Source organism: Salvia miltiorrhiza, chromosome 6 (genome assembly GCF_028751815.1).
Source record: "Salvia miltiorrhiza cultivar Shanhuang (shh) chromosome 6, IMPLAD_Smil_shh, whole genome shotgun sequence".
Taxonomy (NCBI): domain Eukaryota; kingdom Viridiplantae; phylum Streptophyta; class Magnoliopsida; order Lamiales; family Lamiaceae; genus Salvia; species Salvia miltiorrhiza.
In genome coordinates, this window is record NC_080392.1 from 24,905,201 (window position 1) to 24,926,374 (window position 21,174).

The following is a 21,174-nucleotide window of genomic DNA, read 5'->3' on the forward strand; positions in this document are numbered from 1 at the left end:
CACTGCTATTAGCAATCTATATCAGTCAGGCCAATTCTCAAGCAATACCGTGGTGAGTCCAAAAGAGCAGTGTATGACCATTGAGCTCGAAAGTGATATATCATATGAAGAGCCTCAAGCGATGGAAGAAGAGCAAGAAGTTCTGAAAGTTGAGATGAGCTTGAAGGATGAAAATTTTAAAAGTGTTGAAGAGCGCAATGTCCTAAATGTAGTCGACACTTGCATCGACCAAGGAAAATCATTGAAGGCTTGTCTCTTTAGCTTTTATCTAACTCCATCTTTTGATTTTAATTTTGATTCATCTGATGAACACTTTTTGGAGTATGGTAGTACTTTTGATTGTTCACAGGATGGCCATAGTTTTCAAGAAAATTTGAAGGTTGGAAAACCACCTTATCATTGGTTCGCAACAGATGATGTACTCAAATTTGATGAAAAGTGGCCACCACCTACACCTGCTAGATCGTCGAGCTAACGACGTTAAAAATAGCGCTTATTGGGAGGCAACCCAATCTTGGTTAGTTCGTTTCTTTTTGTTTAGTTTGTTTGTTTTTGTTCCCCACAATTTCTTTTCAAACTTATTTTCCTTGGTGGTGAATAAGTTTGGGGGGATGTGTCTTTGTGGGTGCATTTTTTGTTGGTTGTTCTTGTTTGTGTCGTCGTTGAGTTGTTTAGTCTTGTTTTGGTGGTTCTCTCTGTGATGTTACCTTGATGATGATATGAGCTGTGCAGGAATTAGTTGGATAATTGGCTTATGATGATTTCTGTTTAAAACTTGTGATGTTGCATGTGTTTGTGTTGATATTGTTGAGATTGAGCATGATTGATGAATGATAAGCATGGTCTCTTTTGATGTTGCAATCAATGAAATAAGCTGTGAGATTTGAGTCTTGATTGTCACCATTTTACAGTCTTATTTTTTATTCTTGAGTGATTGTTCGAGCATGCATGTTTCTCACTAGAACTTGTCTTGGTTTCTCCCTCGAGGTCACATAGTGTGCTTAATAACTTCGAGATGATAGAAGGCCGTCTTTGCTAGCGTATATATCCCATCTTTGTCCTATATCTTTATATGATCCTAGTTGTGACCCTTTGAGCCTTATTTTTCCATATTCTTTGATTTAGCTATGGGTCGGAGCTTGGAGACTTTTTGATAGGAGATAATTGGGTTGTGAAGATGAATGATCATGAGTATGTTTTGTGATTTTAAATTGAAAATCCTAGTACCCTACAAGTTGTTGAAAAGAAAAAAAAAAGGAATGGTGGAGAAAAGAAAAAAAAAGAAAAAAAGAGAGAGAAAAGAATTAGAAAAAAAATGGGTACATAGGATGCATTAGAGAGACATAATGTTATGAGAAATAATTGTTGAGTTGTGATGGTTCTCGTATTGAAAAATTTGGTTTTATGGGAGGTGGAGGATTGTGTTGAGTAAGAATGCTATAAGGTTGGTGATTGTGCTACATTAAGAGTATTTATTAGTCACTTAGCCAAATATATCCTACCCTACCAAAGAGCATACATTACAACCCTCAATAAAGACCTTTTTGATCTTGGTTATATGAGCACACATTGAGTGGTGGAGAGGTGAGACGATTGACAAGCTTATGGTTGAGTACTTGTTTTGCTTGAACTGAGCGTATACACGTCCATGTTGATTGACACACTTGAGAGTTGAGAGATCTTAAATTCTTTATCTTTTTGGTGAGGATTGCAAGTCATTGAGACCACAATTGAAATTTGTCATGAGTGTGATATCTTGATGATAGGAGATACAAATGCATGTTGGTATTTTTGTTGACAAATCTGAAGCCACAATGTTATCCACTTTTCTCTGCGCTCTTGTTGATTCATTCTTGGTTCATCTTTGTTTTGTCCGAGGACGGACAATAGTTCAAGTTTGGGGGATTGATAAACATGCATTTTTACCTCTTGGTGTGTCATTTTTTATGCTTAGTTGTGAGGATTTTGTGTGTTTGATGGTCTATTTGAGCTTATATTCGTTTATGGTCAAGAACTTGTTACTTGCTTGTGTTTGAACGAATTTTCAGAAATAATGAAGCAGAATTTGGAAGAATTGGATGAAATACAAGTTGTAGTTCGTCTCGATAGGAGTTCGTGAGCGCAAACGGATCATAAATCGGAGTTCGGACGAGGGAGAACGAGCCAAAACAAAATCGCTGCGCAAAGCTGTCAGGAGTTCTATTTCGTCACGCGGGCCAGCCATGCGGCCGCGCGACGTGGCCGCGCGAGTCGCCGTATTTCCGCCCAAAATTCGTTTTTTTAGCGATTTTGGGTATTTTTGAGAGCTACAAGACCTAGGGCATATAAATACTCCCCAAGAACTTATTCTCTGCAACCTTTTATCACTTTGTATCATATTTTTTTACTTTTCCTGAGAGCTGAGAGAGACGAAGAACAGAGCAAGAGCAAGACTGAAGATTCTCGATTTTACTACGGTTTTTCTTGTTGGATGTTTATTTGTTTTATTGAGAATTGTATTCTAGTTCATATGTCTATGTGTGGCTAGAATTAATTTTTCCCAGGGTTTAGGGTGTAGACATGATTTGAATTTCTGACTGTTTGATTCAATTAATTGAGATTGTTTTTCCTTTTTATGTTCTTGTCACAATTGTTTGCTTTATTGATTGGCTATCAATTTAGCATAATCATAGATTTTAATTTGAGATCGGGAGATGATAATTATTACCTGAACTAAGAACATAAAACACATATATTTAATTCTAAAGGGAATTGATATTTGTGAGGGTGTTAATCCTATGAGCTTTTAGGAGTTGCATGTTAGAAGTGCGATCCGGGGACGGTAGCCTTGCATGTAATCAACGATTTGTATGCCACGGGAGTGGGTATGAACTAGCTTAGAGATTGTCTTAGGAATCATCTGATTAATTGAATTGAACATGTTAGTTAGGAGAATCTGTTGAAACCTTTGCCTTGGGAAATCTTGTCTTATCTGTTTCTCTGTTTCGCAGCTTGATTTATTTTCTTTCCTGTTGTTTTGCTTATTTTGTTCTTTAAAAACAAAACTCTTAATTTCGTTTGTCCAGATAGAGTAGAATAATTTAAGATAGAAATTGGTTAAATCAGTCTCTGTGGAACACGACCTTGCTTGCTACTGTACACAATTGCACCCGTACACTTGCGGCGTGTTAAATAAAATAGCGAACACTCATATGATAAACATATACTCAAAATATTGCCCACCTGAAGTCCTTCGCTAATCCTGGAAAGAAATCAGGCAACTTACTTCTTCGTCTCGCTCGGGCCTTCATATGTCATCATCACATAGTCATCGTCATCGAAGGTTCATGTGATAAAACAAACCTTAGTCAGAAACTCAATTTCTAAATCCAAACTCATCTTAACTATAACTTCTCACTCAACGTCTATTTACCCATTGAAACTCAATCCCTAGGTATACTCGGCTTCTAAGGATTCACACATCCTATTTTCGACTTAACTCTCGACTCGGCTCAAACTCATAGCAATCAAGCACTTAAACAAGTATAAACACTTAAGCATATGAAAAACACACATAGACAAGTCAAAAACGAACTTCACTCTGCACTGACTCAACTTTAAAACCTCACCAGACTCTGTACAGAACTCTCCTGGGGTCGTAACTTATACCAAAAGAAACCTATTTGAGTCTAGTTTCATTTAAAAAAAATTAGAATAAAAAACTTCAAGTATTTTAGGAGATATGACTGTTTTACTACAGTCTACCATATTCGGCAGTTTTTAGCAACCGAAAAGTTTTATTTTTGAAAAATAGTAAACGTTGTAAAAAATGTCTGAAATTTGGTGGGTACTTAGCTAAGACACTTAGGTCTTAACCATAAAAATTTGGATTCCAGAACACTAAGGAAAGCTACTGTAAAAGGTGACTCTATTAGCTACTCACCGAACAATTCGGGAGAACGTAGCAGTTTTAGTTTTACATTTTATAAAAATAGTAAACGAAGTCCAAATGACTTGAAATTTTACCGGTATTCTCAAAACTCTCAAATATACATGGTGTTTGGGTATCAAAAACCCCTCGAAAACAGTAGGTCAGTGCGTCATGAAAAATGACTCCGAGTCACACACACAAGTAAACATGCTCAACTCAACATTTCATCAAGGCAAACTCATCAAAGCTCATTTTAAGCACTTATAGCACTCAAAAATATTCAAGTGCAACATAATACTCATAATACTCAATCTCGACTCTTTTCTTTCATCATAACTCAAATCTCATGGAAAACGTTTCAACGAACGCATCAAACAAATTCTCTTTCATTTTCATGCTCGAATTTACTCAAATACTCAAACATGATCTTTTACATCATATAACTCATTATACCCATATTTATTCTCTTTATATCATGTAAACTAGATTTTAATGAAAATCCATGTATCAACATAAAACTCTTAACAAAACATGACAAAAATTCACATAATGGTCATAGAGCAAATTAGACCTCATTTTACCAAGCATCAAACTCACTTCATATAAGAACTCAAAACTCATACAAACTAAACTAAGTCAAAATTTTATTTAGCCTACAATAGACTTAATCAAAGATACAAAGACACTACTATCATGCTTAAAAACACATATCTTAAGCCAAATCACTTAAATAACACATAGACCAAAAAGTCCTAATTTTTACTAAACTAAACTCTTTGAAAATTTTATAAACACATATGAATCTTTAATCCATTCATAGATCTATCATTTTAACCAATTAATCTCACATATAAACCATCAATTACAAATTAGAGCATAGATACACATATCCCTAATTTTATTAAACTAACTCACATCCAACTCATCAATTGACATCATATACTCAAATTACTCCATCAATCATCATCATATACATCTCATGGACTCATCTACATCATCAATTCATCATTTAAATCATTGACTCAAAAGTTCCCATTTTTGGGTAAACTAACTTCCATCGAAGTTTCACATCTCAAGGCACATATTTCACAACATACATCAATCATCAACAAACATCATATAAGTCTCATTTTTCACCCCAAATCAAGAAAAGAAAAAGAAAATTTTTTGAAGGGGTGAAGACCCATTTTTTTTCCGAAAATTTAGGAAATAGGGAGGGGGTGATTTTCTTGCTTCAATCCTTCAAGAATACACACACACAACATCCTTCAAGCAAGATCTATGGAAAAACATGGTCACTTACCCAAATTCTTACCAAAGTTCACACTTTCTCACTCTAACTTTGGAGCTCTTCTTCAAGGATTCTCTTGATTATAAGTGGCTAGAATGTGTTTATGGAATATTTTAGAGTGGATTGAGGTGTTTGGTAATATTTTTGGAAGCTCCGAAGGTTTTCTTTAATGGAGGAAAATGGAGGAAATGAGAGATGAAGGAGATGAGTGTGTGTTGGGCGAAAATGATGAGTGAGGGAGAGAGGTGGAGTGGCCGAAAATTTTAAGTGAGGGAGAGAGAATTTGCTTTACAAGATTTAATTTGATCTTGTGTATCTTAAAGGAGATTTTGATATCTTAGGGAATATTTGGCAATTAAAGCATGATCTCTCTCACTCTAATCTCTACACTTCTCTCTCTAATCTCTACACTTCTCTCTCTCTAATCTCTACACTCTCAATCCCTACTCTCTCAATAATACACTCTCAATCTCTACTCTCTCAATCTCTACACTTAGCAATTTGAGGCATTTAACATATGGTAGAGAAATTAAAATAAAGTGTGAGAAGGGTGATTAAATAAAAATCACAATAACTATGGAAATGTCACTCATTAATAAAATACCATAGTATAATTATTCATGTGACCAAAATAATAATTATAGCACTAATATTAGTGCACTCACTCAATTATAATATTCCTCTTCGTAGGAAAAATAATTTTAAAAAAAATATTATGCTTGGAAAAGTTTTCATAAACCGACATCATTCGATTTCTCGATAAAAATAAACCAGACTTGCTTTGGAAACTTAATCAAAATTCCAAATGCTAAAGTCTCAAATAAAAATCATAATAACTTGGTCATAATGACACACGTCACAGAAATCACATAATCAATTAGTCACGTAGATTCACATAACATCACATCAAAGCAGTCGGCAAACACAAACAAACTAGGCGTCTCTCTGACCGACTCTTCTCATCAAGGTTCTCACTCTTTCTTCCTCGACTCTATGTCAACTCATTATTCCTATTTTCTTAATAGGACATTAAATCTCTGATAACTCGGTATCTGGTAAATCTATTCCCGGTAGTCGGAAATAAAATAAAATCTCAACTCAATTCAATCAGCATCTCTAGCTCAACTCATTTCTCGTATCTCATCACTCTAACTCTATCATCGGTTTAGTCACTCGTATCTCCATTTAAAAGACAATCTGTCTTATCTGGTCATAAAAAAAAAAGTAGTCTCGCATCTCGACATCTCAGTACTCTCAATAGTGTTAAGACACTATCTCACAACATAGGAAAAGTACGGGGTGTTACATCTATAGCAGAATATTATGATATTTGTGAGTACATGACCCTTGTGGAGGAAACAATTCCCAAGTATGGAGTTACGCAGATCCAATACCATGAAGTCGTACGAACGTTGGCGAAATTGCCCAAACTTTTTAAGGTTGGGCATAACTCCCAAATATATTTGCGTGATTCTGATCCTGAGAGCACCATTCAAGCCTTCATACACGCGATCATGTCAGTCATTCAATCGGCACAACAGGATGTTGAGTTTGGGGACGCAACAGTAAAATGCTTTGAGACTCGCGTCTTTCAAGTTGTTAGTTGGTTGAGAGAAATGGTACGCCAGTGCAAGGGAGAAAATCCAGCACTGCAGACTCCAGCCCTGCAAGGTCCAGCTCTACCCAGACTAGCGCTGCCCACTCCAGCCCTGCAAGGTCCACTTCTACCCAGTGCAGCGCTGGCCAGCCCAGCCCTGCCGAGTGCAGCGCTGTCCAGCTCAGCCCTGCCAGATCCAGCTATGCAGAATCTAGCTCTGCAGAATTCAGCCTTGCCGAATCCAGCCCTACAGAATCCAGCCACGCAGAATGCAGCAGTGCAGAATACGGTCCTGAAAAATCCAGTTCTACAATGTCCAGCGCTGCCCAGCCCAGCTCTAACGAGCCCAGCTCTGATGAGACCAGCTTTGACGAGCCCCTGCCAGGAAGAGAAGGTAGCGCAACAGAAACAAAGGGAGAATGAGAAAGAGGAGGTTCATGTGTCTTTGTTGGATGGTGATGATTTAATCGAGTTGGTGGATGACGATATGATAGAGTTTGAATACTTGGCAAATTTAGAGGAAGATTCCACTGAGATGTTGGAAGAGCCTGAATTGGCCTTTGCCAAGACACTAAGCGATGCCACGCAAAACAAAATTTCTACGCCCTCTATTTCTTTGGTTGTTCATTATTGTTATATCATTGCCTCTGACACGTTTTTCTCCAATAATTTTATGCAGGGACGTGACGATGATGCAAAAGAGGTGAACTCCACATGTCTAAAAGGGACGAGCATGACTCCATCAATTTTATCTTTTGGATCGGTAGATGCGATGGATGATGAAGATGAAATGGTCTGAATAATGGAGTGGTTCAAGCTTGAGTCTGATTTCGGATAACACTTGCTAAGTCGGGCTGGCGACTTTAAAACCAGCGCTTGGTGAGAGGCAATCCACCGTTGGTTTCGTTTTTGTTTTTGTTTGTCTTGTTCTTGTTTTTTCTGTTTTTGTTTTGTTCCTTGTCTTTGGTTGCTTGTGCGGATACTTTGATTTTTGGGTGTTAATGACTTTGTTTTCAGCACTGCAATTTCTGCTCTGACCTTGCTGCCAACGCTGAAGGCTGCCAGCGCTGCCCAGTCCAGCGCTGCCCAGATCCCGCGCTGAAGAATGCCAGCGCTGCCCAGATCCAGCGCTGCCGTTTCTACTCTGCCAAAGGCCGCAAACCTCACTTTTCACCACCTTCCACGATGTTTCAGCTCTTCCATGCTGATAATCAAGGATGTTTTCTAAACTCTTCTTAGTTCTTTTGTGCCCTGAGGACATGGCATGCTTTAAGTGTGGGGGGGATGTTTTGTTGCTTAAATTTTCAAAAATTGGGCGAGATTAATCTTTCTATGCTTAGCTTATGCTTAGATACTTGCTAATTTTTATGAATTTGTGGAAGAGAACATGGTTTTCGATGAAAATTTCGGATTTGTGTTCGTTTGGTGGTTATTCTTATTTTACTTTTGATATGTGTTTCTTGATTATGCAAAGAATTATGAGTTTTGTTGCAACATGATTGTAAGTTAGTAAAACGTGATTTGTCCGGTAGATGCTAGAAGGAGTGTTGTCATTGTGATTGCCTACGATCGTATCTTATCTGTGAAATGTGAAAAATGTTGGACGAATTGCCAACCCTGAAAATGCCAGCTCTGAAACATCTGGCCTGTTCTGAAAACATGACAGCTCTGAGTCTCTGCTCCTCTAGTCTAACTATGAGCATGGGAAACCACGTGAAAAGACTTTGGAGTACATCTAAATGGTTTTTATTTCACAAATTATGGCTCAACTGTCGAAATCTCAAGCATACAAAGTGTGAAAAATGGTGATATTGATTATAAAGGCGATCACATTAGGGAATTCACTTCTAGCGGAGAATTGGGTCTGATCGAATTGCTTACTGATGAGCCCAGGTTTGTGCTCTGTTTTTGTGTTTGTTTTTAGTCTAGATCGAGTCTTTTTCCGTGTGTTTGTGTGGTTTGGTCGCCTGGGAGGGCATAGTTCAATGACAGGAACCAACTTGCGGGAAAGAAGCCAAAATTCCAGAGAAATGGAGTATCAGAGGATTCGAAAAGGGGCAGAGGAGTCTACCAGGGCAGAGGAGTCCGCCAGGCCAGAGAAGTCTGCCAGGGCAGAGGAGTCCGCCAGGGCAGAGGAGTCCGCCAGGGCAGAGGAGTCCGCCAGAGCAGAGAAGTCTGCCAAACCAGAGCGGAGATGACTCCTCTGGAAGCCAGCGGAGAGACGATTCCTCTGATGCCAGAGCGGAGACGATTCCTCTGATACCAGAGCGGAGACGATTCCTCTGGACGCCAGCGGGGGAGACGATTCCTCTGACGCCAGCGGGGAGACGATTCCTCTGATGCCAGCGGGGAGACGATTCCTCTGATGCCAGAGCGGAGACGATTCCTCTGATACCAGAGCGGAGACGATTCCTCTGGAAGCCAGTGGGGAGACGATTCCTCTGACGCCAGTGGGGAGACGATTCCTCTGACGCCAGCGCAGCCAAGTCAACCAAACAGAAGAATCCTCAGAACACTCCAGGGGTCGGAAACGCTGCCACCTCTCGTGAAAGAGGTATGCGCCAGAAGCAAAGGGATTGTGGAAGCAGGATTTTCCATTATGTCCATAAGTATCGCACGAGAGCTGGCAGGCGAGAGAAAGAAGGAAGGAAAGAGAAGACAGAGGTGCAACAGACGGGCGAGGAAGAAGTGCAAGTGGGAGTCCGAGAAAGGCGGAGGGCGGTAGCTATCCAAAAGAGATCGATAAGGCCAAACCACAGCCTTATCCAAAAGGAAACATATCTTCATGAAGATTAGATCAGAAAAAGGATACGCATCTCCATGCTTGCATGGATCCGGCCGCAAGTCATGGGCTGGGCCTTCAAAAACCCTAATGACTCCTATAAATACCCGAAGAGCTTCACAAGCTAAGGGTGCTAATTTTTCGTCTAGTTGTGCATCATTTGAGAGTTAGACACTTAGCTCAGGCTGTGGGCAATTTCCTAGTACTTTACCGTTTTATGTTTTGCACGGCGCTTTCGGCCGTAGGTACTTTGATTTTCATTTAAGTCATTTCAATTCCAGTTATGTTTTCTTTCATATCTTTTGCTTGTGTTATTTACGTTATGTTTGGCTAAGTTTTATATTCTGATTTGGGCAAGATGATCTAAGCATTAACACTTAACTCGAGAGGTCTAATTTGAGCACAACAACTGTATGAGCATATTCCCGATACACTAGGTTTGATTCCAAAAGGTTGTAACAACTTGGTTAATTAATTGATCACTAGTTAACTAGGGAGTTCTGGCCACAAGTAATACTTTGGGCATAAGGCGAGTTGCCATCGACCTCCAAAATAGTACAACTGGTGTTGGAGCCGTGACTGCTGTGAAATATCGGCGTAAGAGTCAAGTGGGTCTATCTAGTTCTTAAAGCATTCTGGGCAAAGCACAACTAGCGATAGGCCATCGCAGAGAGCGTGGATGTTGCCCGGGGTAGTTAATTTCCATTAGCTGACCCATCTAAGGGATCATAAACTGAAAGGATAGATTGGGCAAGGGGTTTTTGCGTGCGTGACGAGTGACAATAGGGGCGCAACAATTCTTATGCCTATAACCACTGGTATGCGAGTATAGTAATTTATCTTTGCACCAATGATCGAGTGTCTAGTTCATGTTTGGTGATTCAAGCCCAAGTCAGGATTGTTTTGTTATTTGATTTATCTATTTTGGTATTTTAGTTTAGATTGGACACCCGTTCTGCCCATAACCACGTTTTGGTCAGAACACTACGGAAAACAAAACCTTTTTAGTGACACCCTTGCATGAGAAGTTACTGCTCAGTTCCCTGTGGATTCGACTCTGGACTTACTGCTAGCTAATCTAGTTGTGGGCACAGGATATTTTATTTGTACGAAGCTCAAACGACAGCTCCGTCACTTACATTACTGTTTTGTTGCTTCTTAAACTTTGAGTTACTTGCATGATCGAGAGATGTGTGTTGATTGTAAAATTTTGAATTGACTTTGTGAATGTTTGGATGGAAATTAGCATTGTTGAAATCAATCTCTTCCTAGGATTCATACGGATTTTGCTTGAGGACAAGCAAAAGGCTAAGTGTGGGGGGGTTGATTTATGCTTAATTGTTCTAATTTAGGGGCTTGCATGAGCTTTATTTTAAGATAATCTTCTGGAAATTGGTGCGTTTTATGGTGTATTTAATGCTTTGCAGGAGATTTAGGTTTTCGAGATGAAGAATGCAAATTTTGAAGAGTTTGGGCTAAGAATTACGTTTTTGTGCATACTCTGGTACGTCAGAGAAGCGAGTCCCGCATGCCAGAGCAGCGAAATGGGAAGCCAAAGGAATCATAAGCGCCAGAGGAATCCTATTCGCTAGAGAAATCAAAGCCCAGAGCAGCGAAGTCAACTCGTCAGAGTAGAAGAACCAATCTCCAGAGCAGAGAAACCAATAGCCAGAGAAGTCGATAGTCAGAGCAGAGAAATGCGCCAGAACAGAAGTCGTTTCTCTAACGGAAGCCATTTCTCTGACGACATTCGTTCCTCTGGCGAGAGCTGCGAATTCGGCCAGAGTAGGAGTGTTTCCAGAGCGCGCGTCACAGCTGGAGAGTTGCCTTATCTTGCACGATTCTATTGCCGTTAGAATTCTACTTTGCATGGCAACTTCCATGGTGATCTAGAGGGATTTGAAGTCTATTAATAGGGCCATACTTTTCATTGTAAAAATATACTTTGCCCTAGTTTTAGACGCCATCTTTGAGATCTGTTGGCATCCGAAACTTAGGATTTTACTTGCTTTCTTAGTGCTTTCATAGTTTCGAATTTTATTGTTTTTAGTTAGTATCAATTCAGTCTTGTTTAGTTTTTATTCTTGGATTGTGATTGAGTGACACAATTACACGTTCAAGACGTTTACGGTATTTCATATTTCAATTCAATTTATTTCTGTTTAATCATGTTTATGCTTTTCGTTTATGTTTATGCTTTCTTTTTAATTATGCAATTTAAATTATGCACTTTAGTTTACGCCTAGATTAGAAGTCTTTACTTTTACAAGTATTTAATTTCATAAGTAGGTTTAATTTAAGTTCTTTAAAATCTTGCCTAGGGTTTAATAGTTCAATTCGCCTAGTTAATTTTAAGTTCGGTTTTTAATTAAGTTTTTAATTCCAAGTTTTAGTTTAATAATCAAACTCTTTACTGCTTTCTTTTATTGCTTTTTCCTACGATACTACTAAAAGCCCTTTAAGACTTTCCTTGAGAGATGACACTGGGTCAACTTACCATCACTAGGATGTCCTTGTTCTATTGCAAGTCAACTTAGAGGTGTTTCTAGTTGAGTCAGACATCAACCCAACCTGCGGACCTCTGGGCATGAGCTTCTCCATGAAGGGAGAAACCAGAGACATGTCCGTGAACGAGGTCAATCTCAATCTGGGGATGGTGAAGCTGAAGGACCTACAAAAGAAGGAGTACAAGGACGCCAAGAGAGGAATCCCCACCTTCACTGCACAAGAGTGGGATGTCATGTGGGCAGATATCGGCGATGGAGGACAGTTCAAGACCCAAAAGGTCAAGGGACACAGGATTCGCGATTCAGCCCTGAGGGTGTGCCACCACATCCTCTCATACTCCCTCTTTGGCAAACTGGACAGCGGGAATGCTATGTCCAAAAAGGATCTCTACATCCTTTGGGCAATGCATAGCGGAGTGAAGCTCAACTTTGGAGCTTTTCTGATCGAGCACATCGAATCCATCATCAGCAAGCCTAATCAGAGGCTCTCCTGCATCCAGTTTACCATCGCATTTGCGCAGGTGAACGAGATTGAGATCGAAGAGGGGAACACCAAGATTGAGACGGAGAAGCTAAACATCGAAGCCCTGATCCGCATGAGGGATGTGAGGATGGACCGTGGTGTGCCCAAATTCACCAACCTAGAAGAGAGAGAAGTTTCGGCGGCCGAAGGCCAAAGCCCTGCTGTGGGCAAAGGAAAAGAGAAGGTGGAGGAATCAGAATTAGAGGACGAGGAGAATCAGCTGGACAGAATCGAGTCCAAGATCGTTGAGACCCAGGTTGCACTGGCAGCAACCCAAAAGGCCCTTCTGGCCTTCTTCAAGCACCAAGGGTTCAGGTACCCACCTGCACCTGCTCCTTGAATTTCACCCTCCCTAGGTTTTTAGTTTTTTTTATTTTGTTGTGTCTTTTATGTGTTTGTTCTGTTCGTTCTGTTGAGTCTGTCTGGCCAAAGCTGCGGAAAGGGTAACCTTCTGCCCGCACCGGTGTTTTGCCCAAAAGGCAACACACTTGGTGCAGGAACCCAAAGCAATGGCCATTTCTGTGTCTTTTGTTGTTTGTTCTTCTTTTGTGTTTTATTTTTGTTTGATGTTTTCCTTGACCCCCTCCACACACCCACTTTGCTCAAAGCAAAGTGTGTGTGTGTGGGGGGCCAAGGCTTCTGTTGTTTTTGTATTGGGCGATCCTTGTTCTCACACCCTTTGCCTTAAGGCAAAGTGTGTGAGTGGGAGGGAAGACCCAATCTCTTTTTAGTGTATTAGAGTCTTGTGTCAGCATGTTGTATAATCAAGGTTACTCCAGTTTTGATGAGTTAAGAGTTCAATTTTGTAAGTAGGATTTTCCGAACCTTGTGCCGTATGTGGTTGAGGACGATGGATAGGGATTTGGGCATACCATGTGAGGATTTGAGCTTTTATTTTTGTTGTTTTATGCCCATAACAGTTATTTCTTTCATTGTGTGAATATTGACATCTTGATTTGTGGGAATGCTAGAACTTGCCTTGATTCTTAGTCGAACCCTGTGTACATAGCTTAGGTGTGTTAGATGATTTAGGCAATTCTTTCTTTAGCCCACAGAACCAAATCGACCAACCCTACATCTATCACTTGCAGCCCTTTTTTAGCTTAATAATTCATTTGAATTCACTCATAAATTTGCCCAGAATTGAGCCATCCCGGTCAAACTGAACTTAAGGGAAAAAGAAAGGGAGATAGTGTAGTGGACCTTACGGGCAGGACTAGTACAAAAAAAATTGCAAAAAGGGGAAATTTGATCCCACCATAGAGAAAAAGTCCACAAATAAAAAGAAAGAGAAAAAGAAAAAGAAAAAAAAAGAGGAAGAATAAGGGGAAGAATGTGCTTAGGCCCGCAAGAATAGGCAAGGGATCTTAAAAATCTGGGAAGTCTGTTGCCCAGAATGAAGTTCAGAATGACCTTAGCCTCGTGCCCAAAAAAATTCCCACCTTATGCGTTAAGCCACATTACAACCAATGAAAGACCTAATGAGATGCACCTAGGGCTTTTGACTAAAGGGGAAGACAATAGAAGATAGGCAAGCTTATGGTCAGAACCCAATCAAGATGTCCAGAGTGAAAACACGAGCCAAAACACTTGAGAGAAAGAGTGAAAGGGGAGGAACATCCTTATGCCCAGAACCCGATCTTGACTCAATTGATGGCATTTCGTTTGTTTGATCGTGCTGCTGATTGTTCTTTTTAATCTTCTTTTTACTGCTTGACTGAGAGAGTATAGCATGTTGTGTGTTTTCGTTTTTTATTTTATTTTTGTGTCTGTTTCATCCGTGTCTGTGTGTGGGCAAAATCATGCATGCACGCTTGAGGACAATCGTGTTTAAAGTGTGTGCGTGTGATGAGCCCAGGTTTGTGCTCTGTTTTTGTGTTTATTTTAGGTCTAGATCGAGTCTTTTTCCTTTAGTTTGTGTTGTTTGGTAGCCTGGGAGGGCGTAGTTCAGTGGCAGGACCAGCTTGTGGGCAAGAGGTGCTCCAGGGGTCAAAACTGCTGTCACCTTTCGTGAAAGAGGTATGCGCCGGAAGCAAAGGGGAGTTGGAGGCAAAACCATCCCCTATGCCCATAAGTACCGCACGAAAGCTGGCAGGCAAGAGGAGGAAGGCAAGGGAAGAAGTCATAAGCACAACAGGCGGGCGAGGTAGGACTGCAAGTAGGAGCTTGATATGGGCTAAAGGCGGCAGCTATCCAAAAGAGACCGATGAGGCCAAACCACCGCCTTATCCAAAAGGAAACAAATCTTCAAGAGATTAGGTCTGAAAAGGGATAAGCATCTCCATGCTTGCATGGATCCGGCCGCAACACCATGGGCAGGGCCTTTCGTTGCCCTAATCGCACCTATAAATACCCGACGAGCTTTTGAAGCCAAGGGTGCTGAAAAACCGACCTGTTGTGTAGTCTTAGTGAAGTTGAAGCTTGCCCGGGCTGTGGGCATAGTCTAGCTCTTTTCGTTACATGTTTTGCACGGCACTTTTGGTCGTAGGTATTTATATTTCCCGTTAAGCAATTTAAATTTCCATTATGTTTTCCTTTATATCTTTTGCTTGTGTTATTTACTTTATGATTGGCTAAGTTTTATATTCTGATTTGGGCAAGATGATCTATGCATGAGCACTTAACTCGAGAGGTCTAATTTGGGCATAACAACTGTATGAGCATATTCCCGATACACTAGGTTTGATTCCAAAAAGGTTGTAACAACTTGGTTAATTAATTGATCACTAGTTAACTAGGGAGTTCTAGCCACAAGTAATACTTTAGGCATAAGGCGAAACGCCATCGACCTCCAAAATAGTAAAACGAGTGTTGGAGCCGTGACTGCTGTGAAATATCGGCGTAAGAGTCAAATGGGTCTATCTAAATCTTAAAGCATTCTGGGTAAAGCACAACTAGGGATAGGCCATCGCAGAGAGCGTGGATGTTGCCCGGGGTAGTTGATTTCCATTAGCTGACCCTTCTAAGGGATCATAAACTGAAATGATAGATTGGGCAAAGGGTTTTTTGCGTGCGTGACGAGTGACAATAGGGGCGCAACAATTCTTATGCCTATAACCACTGGTATGCGAGTATAGTAATTATCTTTGCACCAATGACCGAGTGTCTAGTTCATGTTTAGTGAATCGAACCCAAGTAAGAATTGTTTTGTTATTTGATTTATCTACTTTTGCTATTTCAGTTTAGGTTGGAAACCCCGTTCTACCCATAAGCACGTTGTGGTCAGAACACTGCAGAATACAAAACCCTTTTAGCGACACCCTTGCAGGAGGAGTTACTGCTCAGTTCCCTGTGGATTCGACTCTGGACTTACCATTAGCTAGTCTAGTTGTGGGCACAGGATATTTTGTTTGCCCAAAGCTCAAACGACAGCTTCGTCAACCAGTAAAAAGCATATTAGAATAGACGTAAGTAATTAGAGCCTGGACAAGGAGAGATTGTCTTCGGGGTGAGATCAAAAGTAATTGTTTCATTACATAAGAAATGATATGAAATCAGTTCCTGATCAATTAAAATTAAAAACATCAAACAATTACAAGATCAGTTTTCTTCACCACGAGGTTGCTTGAGAGACCTTTCATTTGTGGTGGTATTCCTTTTGCCTTCCTTACATTTGTCTTCCTCCTTCTTTGACTGATCTCCAGACTTTAGTTCTTCCCCCTTTTTAACATCAGTAGAAAGAGGAGAATCCAGCAGCTGTGTGATTGTAAGTACCTGTAATTGCAAAGCATGGACTTGGGCTTTGAGATTGGTCAGTTGCTCTTCTTGAGCTTCCATGCGTCATTCAAGCTTGTGATTCTTGGCTGCATACGGAGAAACATTTGATTGATCCTCTTCCTTATTGTCGTGTTTAGAAGACCCAGGCAGAAAATCTCATGCAATCAGATAATCGCAGATGACTGCAGACACATCATGTGTGGCATCCCACATGTTGGAGATGCCGAACTTAGTGTACAACTCTGACTCAGCAGAGTTTAAATATGACTATGACATCAAGACATTGAGGTCCCGAATCTGTGACTGAGGAGCAGTTTTGATAAAGGTGAAGAAGAAAAGAAGAACAATGTCTTTGTGTTCATCAGGGTTGGTTTCTGGTTCAATGCCTGGAACGTATGTGTTGAGACAGTGATTGGCAAGATCAAGGAAGTAAGTTCTCAGCTTCTGAGAAAAATCACCTGTCTCTGAGGAGGATGGAGCGAGGGGTTCTATTTTTAGAACCTTTGTGAGAAAGGTTTCAGTGACAAATCAAAGAATGTTTCGTTTAGGGAATGTGTCATAGTCAATCGGGGAGGAAAGATTATGATCAAGTTGAGTTGCCTGAGGTGATTTTGGAAGTGATGAAGGCGAGGATGGCGGTGTGGTTCGAACATCAGCAGTTTTTGGAGGAGCCTCAGTTGCATTTGCTGAGACTTCTTCAATTAAGGGTAGGATGTTCGAGTTAACAGTGTCAGGCGTGAGGTCTGACACTGTAGATTTGCCTACGTCACGCTTGGACTGTGAAGATCGTGTGCGGCTATGGATTCTGGTAGTTGACGAAGGGGTCCGTTGTTGTTATCGTAGAAGGTGGTGTAGAAACCACAAGGGGTAACCTCAAGCTTTCCTTGAAGTGACTGATCGCATCAGTCACTGGATTTTATTCCTTCCGAAAGCATGGAATCTCCTTCGTGCTTTGAAGAATGATTGATAAGACCTTGTTTCCTTGACGTAGATGTCTTAAGGAACGGGTTTGATTCATGTTTTCCACGAGTACTCGAAGATATGCTTGTTCCTAGTTGAATGGGCGAGTTTGGATCAGTACGGCGAGCATAATTTTCTAGAGTCGAGAGATGTGATCTGACGATCCTATGGTACCAAACCAACACCGTTTAATGATTTTGGCATTGATCTTGAGGTGAGGCTGAAGCACTAACATGCTCATGGTACGTTGCACTCCGGATGATGTTTCTTCCTTCAATGCCGCGAGAAGAAGCTGGTTGGTGACTTCGTCGGAGAAAATAGGTGCAGATCCTTCGGCGGGTAGTTGAAAGATCTCCTTGACGGCTTGCGAAACATTGACTGTGTGTCTCTTGGATGAAGAAAAGCTGGCATCTGAGAAGATTGTGATGTGAGTTTTGTATTGTCCTGTTTTGACGTTGAATGTGATTGTGCTGTAGAACTCCTTGATCACTTCGTCTCCGAGGAGGAATGGGGGCATGGAGTGAATGAAGTTGAGCCATCCATGGCGAGATAGAATCTCTTGCAATTTGTCGAAATCCTTCTGCTTTTGAAGAATTTTCGGAGTGATGGAGGCTTCATAGGAAACAGTTTTCTTGATCACTGACTGAGAAGTCTTTCCCATAAAAAAATCAAATCTTCGGGAGTTTCTGTAAACTAGAAAGTTCTTCTCATAGTGTAATCTGTGGATTTGAGTTGTTAGAGAAATGAGAAACAAAACGGAAGGCTTTGAATGTGACAAGAAAAGACTAAAGAAAAACGTGATTGAGAATTTTGTGTAGAAGTTGAGCGGGCGAAGATAAACATGAAAAGTTGTGCCCCCGCCCAAAAAAAATGGTTTTCAAAATATGATTTTCTCAAAAAAGGCGGGATTTTAAATATCTGTAAAAGATATGATATTTCAGTTAAGGGTTTCGGTTAACTTATAAAAAAACTTACTGGTCGACTGAACATCATAGTCAGTCGATACCTCAGTATGTTAACTGAAATCCTTAGTTCCCCATTGATTGATGGCATGCCTTTTTGATAGACACATCATCAGTTGTTATCCCGTCAGCAGTTGCAGAGTCATCAGTTGACAGGTTGGTCAACGACTCCAGCTTCAGTTGATTTCCTCAAGGAGTGATCATTTTCATTCTTCTGGATTGATCAGTCCAATTCTTCCACAAAGATCAGTGAATCTATCCTCTGGAAGTACCTTTGTAAGAAGATTTGCTCGTTGAATGCTGGTGTGGATCTTTTCAACTGATACATCCTTCTTTTGAACATGGTCACGGATGAATGATGTCTAATGGCAATATGCTTTATTCTGGAGTGATGAACATGATTTTGCGAAATTGCAATGGCGCTTGAGTTATCACAGAAGATGGGAACTTCATTTTCTTTGATCCCGTAGTCCTTCAATTGTTGAACAATTCAAAGGATTTGTCAGCAGCAACTCCCAACAGCCATGTACTCGGCTTCTGTTGTGGATGTGGTGACTGATGTCTGCTTCTTTCAGAACCATGAGATCAGCTTACTGCCAAGAAACTGGCAAGTTTCGAAAGTGGATTTTCTGTCGATAGCACATCGAGCGAAGTCTAAATCAGTGTATCCTATTAGCTTGAAGTCATCATTGGCTGGATACCAAAGGCCTATGTTGGGTGTGCCTTTGATGTATCTGAGCATGCGTTTTGTTGCGTCTATGTGAGCTTCCTTAGGATCTGACTGATATCTCGCGCAGACTCCAACTGCGAAGGCAATGTCTGGTCTGCTTGCAGTCAGGTAAATCAGTGATCCAATGATTTCTCTGTACTTTGTTGGTGAAACAGATTTTTCCACTTTTTCTGGATCGAGTTTCCAGTTGGTGTTCATGGGAATCTTCACGGTCTTCATGTGTTGAACTTCAAACTTGTTGATCAGTTCCTTGGCATACTTAGACTGATTGATCAGTATGCCTTCCTTGGTTTGCTTGACTTGTAATCCCAGAAAGAAACTCATTTCTCCCATCATTGACATCTGGAATTTACTTGTCATAATCTCAGTAAACTTCTTGCACATTCGTTCGGATTTAAATTCGAAGATGATATCATCAACATATATCCGTACAAGTACAAGTTCTTATCATTCTCTCAATGTGAACAGAGTTTTGTCTACTGATCCTCTCTTGAATCCTTGTCCGATCAGATACTTTGAGAGAGTCTCGTACCAAGCTCTTGGTGCTTGCTTCAGTCCATAGAGCGCCTTCTTGAGTTTGTACATCTTGTCTGGTCCAACAACCTCAAACCTTGGAGGTTGTTCCACGTAGACTTCATCACTGAGCACTCCATTGAGAAAAGCACATTTTACGTCCATCTGATATACTTTGAACTTCATGAAAGCTGCATAGGCTAGGAAGAAGTCTGACTGCTTCCAAACGAGCAACTGGTGCAAAGGTTTCATCGTAGTCGATGCCTTCTTCTTGACTGTATCTTTTGGTCACAAGTCTTGCTTTATTTTTGACAACATGCCCTTCCTCATCCTTCTTGTTCTTGAAAACCCATTTCAGTCCAATGACTTTTGCATCATCCGGTCGATCCACAAGCTCCCAGACTGAATTCCTGTTGAATTCATTTAGCTCCTCTTGCATAGTAATAGATCATTGGACGGATCTCAATACTTCTTCAACATCATTTAGTTCTGCATCAGATAAGAAGCAGTTGAAGTTCTCATCTTCGTTGATGCAGTTTTGATTGATGTCGTAGACGAGGTTGTACATTGATCTTCAAGTCTTGACTCCTACTGAAGCTTCTCCAATAATGTTGTCTTTTGAGTGAAGCTCAAACCATCTTTTGTACTTCTTGATTTCTTCTGGATATGGTGGAGGCTCTTTAGTCAGAATCGTTCGCGATCTTTCCGTTGACTTTGGTTCTACGTTTTCTTCAATGGGAGGAGTTTTTTCTTGATGAACGCCTTCTGGGATAGCTTCAGTTGGAGCGATCTTCTGATACAGGAGCACTTCATCATGTTCGTCCTTGCCTGGTCCCCATACCAACACTTCAGTTGGTTCACTGATTTTCTTTTCAGGATAGGAAACTCCTTTGTTGTTGGCACTTTCTTCAGGGTCCCGTTTCCTGAGCTCATCCAATGACTCATCAAAAACAACATGAGGTATTTCTTCCACTCCCAATGTTTGAGAATTAAACACCCGGTATGCTTTGCTGGGGTTTTCAGTGCTAGCGTATCCAAGGAAAAATCCTGGATAAGCCTCGCTGTCGAAGGTGTTCAACTTTGCTTTATCATTGTTGTGAATAAAGCACCTAGAACCGAAGGCATGAAAGTAAGAGATTGTTGGCTTTCTGTTATTCCATAGTTCAAATGGAGTTTTTCCATGTCTTTGAGTGAAGAATGAGCGATTCTGAGTGTAGCAAACGTTGTTAATGGCTTCCGGCCAGAACTTCAGAAGAAGTTTTGATTCAGCCAACATTGTCCTAGCTGCTTCCTTAAGGGACCTGTTTCTTCTTTCAGCTACTCCATTCGGTTGTGGAGTTCTTGATGTGGACGTCTGATGGCTGATTCTTCTTTTCGTTGGGAACTTAATGAAATATCCTAATCCTTATTTTGATGATATCAAAATCAATAAACTTATTTGTAATAGACTAGAACTGTTCGAACTCGTTTGTTTGAGTTCTTTCTCTAGTTTAGATGCTGTTTTGAAGACTGAAGACTGAAGAACGAAGTACTGAAGACTGATGACTGAAGACGTCGACTGTTGCAGAAGTCAAATATTGATATTTAACTTATTATTCGAAGAATCAGTTTCGACTGATTAATTAATGCACGCCACGTGGATTCAACGACTGATACTAAAAGTTAAAGTATCAGTTAGACAT

General features: G+C 40.5%; 1 protein-coding gene across 1 annotated transcript; it reads right to left on the minus strand.

Moving 5' to 3' along the window:
- Window positions 1-18,820: 18,820 nt before the first annotated feature.
- Window positions 18,821-19,363, minus strand: LOC130990675 (uncharacterized mitochondrial protein AtMg00810-like). Its single transcript, XM_057914898.1, has one exon. It carries the CDS (start codon window positions 19,361-19,363, stop codon window positions 18,821-18,823), a length of 543 nt encoding a protein of 180 aa, XP_057770881.1.
- Between the last annotated feature and the right edge of the window lie 1,811 nt (window positions 19,364-21,174).

Excerpts from the sequence above, each read along its gene's own strand:
- LOC130990675 (XM_057914898.1), bottom strand. The coding sequence starts at position 19,363 with ATGTGCAAGAAGTTTACTGAGATTATGACAAGTAAATTCCAGATGTCA.